The following is a 6767-nucleotide window of genomic DNA, read 5'->3' on the forward strand; positions in this document are numbered from 1 at the left end:
GCGGGGCTTTGAGGGCGGGGCCACGTGCCCCACCCGCCGCGCGGACCACGTGGGGCTAGTGTCAGAGCGATTAGGGATTGGCACCTGGTACTGTCAGGCCTGAAAGCGGCCTTCTGTGAGGGCGTCCCCATTTGGGCTTAGAAAACGTGCGGTCGGGTGCAGGAAGACGTGTCCCCGTGCCACCACGAGCCTGGTTCTGAGCCGGGCACAACCCTCCCCTGGGATCTCCGACTCCTGAGACCTCGGGTGCACGTCCGGGTGAGGGACAAAATCTGTTTTCTGGATGCGAAGCTGAGGGCCTCGCGGCTGCGGCTGTCGGCGCACCAGGCGGGCGCCGGCCTGCCTTCATCTAAGCCACTCGGTAGCTGTGGTCATCACCGGTTTTATTTGCTCAATTAGAGCAGTTTGCATGCCGGCGTGGGCAGGGCTCACAGAATTAGGATAGGCTCCTGTCACACTCTCTAGTATATTCCTGTTTTCATTTTCTGCATAGCACATAGTGGGTTTAATTTTTATTTACTTGCTTTGTTAGCTGACACACAGCAGGAACTCAATTGCCTATTGGGTAAACGGCTGAGTTAATCATAAGTGGCTAAACCTGGGGAAGGAGCCTGCTGTTAAATTTAACAAGGCAACGAATGAACATAGAGGTTACACGCTTGTGTTTTCAAGTCCAACGATGCCAATGCCAGCTCCCCACTTGGCTTTATTACAGCAAATCCCTTACTCGGAGTCTCTGTTTCCTCCGCTGTGACACTAAGATAATGGATACTATCCTGTAGAGTTAATGTAAGGGTTGGCAGGGTAATGTATGGGACAAGGAGATGGAAGTGCCCACCCTCACCCTGCACACTCCCCCACCCTCACCCCCACAGGCATCAGCTTTGCCAGCCTCAACTTTGTCTCTTCCAAAGCTTCCCACGGTGGGCATGACATCACCATACCCAAATTCCTTTTAGTTTCTTTATTGGTTTTCAGCACAGTTAACTCTTTCTATGTTGACAAGGGTTTTTACTTGTTTTACATTTTGTCATTTCCGAGTCTCATGACATCAGCCACTAGAATACACAAAATTAGGCTCTCCACCCTGTACAGAGAGGAAAATAATAAACTCCATTGAAAGTTCACTTTGACCAAAGAAGAGACAACCTCCGATGGAAAACCACACACAGGAGGACCCGATATACATACATATATATATAATGTATAGATATAGATATCTCATCTGAAAGAACACAGCAAAACAAGAGAAATCCAACTTGCAGCACTATCTACAGTAAGAGGGATTAATTCTACCAGCTTTTCAAACGGTCACATTCGATATTCAAAGGAAGCACGTGAGTGAATAGAACTGGGCACAGACTAACACTCCACCGGGCTCTAGAGAAGTCTAGCAATGGCTTAAGATTATGGGGGGGGGGGGGGGAATATGTGCAGAGGAAACATGGATATGGGTACCCTCCCAGCCTCAGAGCGCACCCCCCCCAACATACACACCCCCGGCCCTCCGATTTTCATAGCTCTCTCCCCTTTCTTTTTACTCGTTTGGGGGTTTGTGGCAACTGACTCAGGCTCTGAGACAAATGGCTTCTGGTTTCTGGGCCCAGAGATTCTACCTGATAAGGTGGTGGATGGGAAATATACGGCCCAGTCCTGGGCTTTAGGTGGCAGGAGGGGGCAGGGTGTGTGGGGGGAGCCTCTCTCCTCTACCTGGTCCTTGTTCACTGCGGGAACCTTCCGCTCCTACCCCCAGATCTAGCAAAGCCCCAGCCCAAGCCACTCCACAGGCCGAGATGGGATGGGGCCTGCGGGAGTCTTGACACCCTGGACCAGTTCTACAGAAACTCTCGCCTTGCTTAGGGATGCCTGGGTGAAACGCCGGCATAACTCTACCAGGACTCTCCCTAGAAATACCATGTTTCTGGCGGCCTTGGCCACACTGTCCTTCATGGAACCTGGGGGGCAAAAGAGGGATCTATTGGGACTTTCAGCCACTGCCACCTGGGGCCACATGCTGGCTCCCAAAGGCAGGCAGGGGTACACCCCGTCCTCACTGGCTATCCCGGCCTTTAACCTTAGCCCCCAGCCAGGTCCCTATGGAGGTGGAAGACCGGGAGACCACCTGCTTCGGGGCCTTGGTGCAGACATGGGGGGGGTGTGAGCCGGAAGAGACAGTCTGTGGGGTTCCTGCCCTCAAGGTCTTTTTTGTTTTCCTTGGACAGAGAAATCCCCTTCAGCCCCTGCTTGCCTGGCCCTGCAGTACCCGCAAGAGGCCTGTGGGAGCGCCCCCTTGTGGCTACTGTTCAGATGATTGTCATATGTGCTATGAGACAGAATCAGATGTGCTTGGTGGGAGCTGGGGTGGGAGTTGGAGGGTGGGGGGGCCCAGGGCTCCCTGCTGCCTCTCCTGGTTCTCATGCCAGTGCCTGAGCTGCACCCATCACCTCACAACTCCATCCCACCTTCAAACCTGCCTGCCCCAGGGGCCATCCCTTGCTCTTTCTTTAACCCAGGATATCATCCTGGATCCTGGCCAGAGAGGGACTCGGCCTTTCCTTAGCTGGTCCCCCTCCCGCCCAGGTGCTGGGGACCCAAGTTAGCCAGGTCAACAAGGTTAGTGAGGTGGGGCCTGGGGACCCCCTGGAGACTGTTCTGTAGCATCTGAGAGCCATAACCCCCTCTCCTCCCTTCGCCCTCACAGAAAGAAACAAAACAGAAAAGGAGCCGGCGGGCGCGAGGGTGGCAGTGGGACCTCGACGCGGGTGGGGGCACGTGGGCGTCTTCAGGGGACCAGGGCTTCAACAGGACACCTCCATGGTGTGGTTGACCTGGCCCAGCCCATCGCTGCTCTCCGAGTGGGTGCAGGCCTGCGGGCGGCTGCCCTCCACCGAGCTGGCACTGGTGAGGGACGCGGTCCGAGAGCGGGCGAGCCGGGTCATGCTGGCCGAGGGCACTGTGGACAGAGGCGGGGCCGGGCATGAGGGCCAGCGGGCAGGGCCGGGCACCACAGGCGGGAGAAGGACTCACGCAAGCAAAGCGGCCAGCGAGACCCGTTCTTCCGATGGCACAGAGGCCCGTCCCAAGCCGGGGCTCTGGCGTCGGCTCTGCCAGCCCGAGGCATGCAGCCAGCGACAGTGAGCGAGCCGGGGCCGGGCCGGGGTCCGCAGACGCCAGCAGGACCCTCTCGCCACAGCTGGCCAGAGACAAGGCCAGGATGGACGGGAGCTGACCAGCTCCCCCGGGGCTGGGGGAAGGAGGGGGCATTGTTTCAGCGTGGCCTGCCTTGAGAGGATGGGGGCGCGCTGGGAGAGGGGGGTGATTCTGCAAAGGAGGCCAAACTGCCCTAAATCCCATTTCTGCCTCATTGCGTTTCACAAGCGAGACTCAGCCCTCCTCACTTATCCGGCCACCTGTTCAGATGGGGCAGGGCCGGGCCTGGGCCCGCCCTCGAGAGGGTCTGGTTCCAGCTGCCACAGCTCTGGAAGCCTCCCTAGGAGCAAGGCTGCTCTCGAACCCAGCCAATCCAGAGCCCTAAAAAGGGGCAAAGCCCGTGCCACCCAGGATCTGCGCACGAGCAGGACACGAGAAGGTTCCAAACCACAGCGAGATGCGCTGGCTCAGCGCAGCCAGAGGAAGGAGCAGGGGAGCCCGGGCGGGCCATGCATCAGGGGAGGGGCTCCGGGGCTACCTGCTCCTCCACTCAGCCTCCGGTCCTTCAAGTACGCAACTGAGAGAGAAGACAGCCGGGAGGGGAGACAGAACACGGTGAGGAGCGAGGTCCGAGAGGCAAGGGGTGAGATGGACCGAAGAGGAGACGGAAGGACAGACTGGGCTGGAGGCAGGGCCAGGGCCTCGGGGAGCCCACTCCTGCCCACCCACCACGCAGCAGCCACGGAAGGAACCACACAGCACAGGCTGACCTCAGCCTGGCCCTGGAGCCCCAACAGCAGGGGGGGGCACTTCTTGCCCCCACCCTCCCGCCCCCAGCCTCTCCGGCACTGAGGGGCTCATGTCAGCAAGGCCTTTGGGCCCATAGCTGTCCCAGCGCCCTCACCCCCTCACCGTTCTGCTGGGCCTCAGTCCCCCCAGGGACAGAATGGGGGAGGCCTGCACGACCTCCCAGGTCCCCCCAGCTCTTGGCTTCCTGGTGGCATTTCTCCCGGGGCCCTGACAGGCGTTGCCCATCCCCCATCCCACAGATGCTGACTGGGCGCCTCCGTGCTCCAGGCCGGCTCCGCTCCGAGTCCTGCTGTCTCACCGCTGGCCTCCTTGCCTACTTCTCACAGAGGCGAGGCCTTGGGGCAGGAGGGATGGGGCTCCTGCCTCCCCTCCCCACACAGGCCTGTCCTCCCCTCCTCCTCTCCCTCCCTCCCCTCCCCCAGGCCCAGAGGCACAAAACTTCAGGGGAAGGAAGTTTGCTTCCACCTGGAGCCAGGTGTGTGCAGCAGAGGGGTGGAGGAGGTGAGTGTGTGTGTGTGTGTGTGTGTGTGTCCCGTGTGTGTGTGTGTGTGTGTGTGTGTGTGTCTGTGTGTGTGCGCGCGCGCGCACGCGCATGTTGGGGGCTCACAAGCGCAGTCTGGATCTGAGCACAGGGGAAGTTTGGAGACAGAAGGGGGGAGGGGTGCGTCCGGGGCCAGTGCTGCCCGCGGCCCCTAGGCCCCAGGATGTGCAGAATGCCACCCTGCCACCCGGGCCCAGCTGCCTATGGGGAGAGGAGCTCTTCTCATGTGCCTTCCGCGGCCCAGACTGCAAGCTGCTCTTCTGTGCCCATCTCCCAGCTGTGACAAACCCCGGGGGGGTGTCTGACACCCTCAGGCGGGACCTGGCCATGCCACGGTGCCCAAAGCCTCCCCAGGGCCCAGGAGAGCTGGGCTCGGAGGTGCAGACGCCCTGGCAGCAGGGGGGCGTGTGGAGAGAGCGACCCCGCACCCAGGCCCCCATCCAGGGCGCCCGGCCCACGGGCTGCTCAGCACACCTGGCGGTGCTGGCCCCCTTGCCGCCTGTGGGTGCTGGGGGCGGGGTGCCGGGTACTTACTGTAGCCCATGCCTTGCAGGAAGTACTTGAAGGCTTCAGTCAGCTTCCCGGGCTGCGGGGGGACAGGCACATGCTTGACTGTCTAGCATTGGGGGAGGGAGGAGGTCCCCCACCCCAGCCAAGGCAAGGAGGGAGGGCTGTCTCACCTGTGTGACCTGCGGGAGCCCCCCGGAATCCGCCATCTGCAGGGAGAGAGGGGAGTGAGCGGAGCAGGGCCCCCCCAAGCCTAGCCTGGACTGGCCCCCACGCACCTGGACAGGCTCGGCTGACCAGATCTACCGGCCCGGCCAGGACGCCAGGCAGGCCTCTCCCTGAGGCCAGGCCCAGGGTGGGGAGCAGGGTCTCACCTTCAGGAAGGTCGTGGTGGTGGGGTCCAGCTTGGAGTTGCACTCAACCTGAGGAGGAGGAGCCAGATGCAGCAGAGTGAGGGGACCCAGCCCCTGGGGGGCCTGGGAGCCCCCTGCCCCAAGCGCTAATGCAAGTGCTCTCCCCAGAGCTTGGCACCCCCAGGCCGCCTGCTCCCCGGGTTCCGACAGGAGAGGCCACACGGTCCCCACCCGCAGTGGTGCAGTCGTGGTCAGGAATGACTTGTTCCATAAAGAAGGGGCCACATGTTAGAGCAAAGAGAGGTCTTAGTCTCCGGCCGGAAGTGGGTGGAGACGGAGGTGGGGTCGCACTGCTGGGGGTGGGGAGGTGGCCTGGCCCTGGCCCAGCTCCCCTGCGTCTCCAGGCCTCCCTCAGCTGAAGGAGGGGGTGTGGGGACGGAGGATGAGAGCCACCACCCCCTGTCCCTGAGGGGTCCCTGGGCTGGTCAAGGACTGGCCACTGTCCCCACCCCGGGTCGGAGCACAATCCCTCACTCACCACCCCGTCCTCAGCAGGCGCATTGTCCCCGACCACCAGCATCACGGGGCAGCTGCGGACAGAGGGGAAGGGTTGTCTGGCCTGGGCAAGGCTGGGGGGGAGGCGGGGGCAGCAGGGGCAGGCTGGGGGCGAGGGGCACTCACCGGAGGGTCCTGGCATTCGGCACTGTCCCAGGCCGGTTAATGTCCAGGTCTCTGCGGCTGCGGAAGAGGGAGAGGCAGAATGGTCACTCCAGGACCGGATGGGGGTGTTCCCAAGCCCTCCCCCATCCCACCCCACCCCCCAATTAGGGCCCCACATCCCTGGAGGCCTGGGCTGCACTGCATAAATCGGGGCCTCAGGGCTCCCTTCATGTGTGACCCCCAAACTTCTTCCCGGACACCCAAACGCATGCCGGTGGGCCCTCACCTTGGGCCCCACCCACCCCCCTAAGTGCTGCTTGGATGAGCGCCCCCTGTGCGGTGGGACGCGGGCCTCCCATTCTCCCCGATCCTCCCCGCCCTGCACGCACGCAGCTGGGCACGCAGCTGGCTTAGTAAGTCCGTGTAGGATGAAGAGAAGGGAAGGTGGCGAGCAGGGGGCCTGGCCACGTCCCTGCGGAGCTACCCCTCAAAGGGGCTCCAAGGAGCACAGCATGAAAACCATCCGACCGCCCCCCTATCCCCATGTACACGCCAGGCTCAAGGTGTGGGGGTCGGGCTGTCCCCGCATCCTCATGGCTCCCGCCGGCCATGCCCAGGGAGGAGGAGGAATGAAGTCCAGCTCCCTGTGCCCTTCACGGGGGTGACCCTGGGCAGGCAGTGACTCCTCTCGGAGGCTGACTCTCTACCCATCTGCACCCTGGGGACGGTGTGGCCCGTCTGCCTGC

At 62.0% G+C, this 6767-nt stretch overlaps 1 protein-coding gene across 3 annotated transcripts in view; it reads right to left on the bottom strand.

Annotated features, from left to right (window-relative positions):
* Positions 1-949: 949 nt before the first annotated feature.
* The window catches only part of NDRG4 (NDRG family member 4), a 28921-nt gene continuing 23103 nt past the window's right edge, over positions 950-6767 (bottom strand). For 2 of the 3 annotated variants that reach the window (XM_014545537.1, XM_014545538.1), the window contains 7 exons: positions 6043-6099; positions 5900-5951; positions 5383-5430; positions 5182-5217; positions 5036-5087; positions 3689-3727; positions 950-2953 (listed from right to left, as the gene is read on the bottom strand). In XM_014545537.1, coding sequence (XP_014401023.1) covers positions 2799-2953; positions 3689-3727; positions 5036-5087; positions 5182-5217; positions 5383-5430; positions 5900-5951; positions 6043-6099 — 439 coding nt within the window. In that variant the 3' untranslated portion in view covers positions 950-2798. The remainder of the gene's footprint in view (positions 2954-3688; positions 3728-5035; positions 5088-5181; positions 5218-5382; positions 5431-5899; positions 5952-6042; positions 6100-6767) is intronic. The other variant, XM_014545536.1, reaches the window with a different exon arrangement.

The sequence above is a fragment of the Myotis brandtii genome, unplaced genomic scaffold (genome assembly GCF_000412655.1).
Source record: "Myotis brandtii unplaced genomic scaffold, ASM41265v1 scaffold411, whole genome shotgun sequence".
NCBI classification, from domain to species: domain Eukaryota; kingdom Metazoa; phylum Chordata; class Mammalia; order Chiroptera; family Vespertilionidae; genus Myotis; species Myotis brandtii.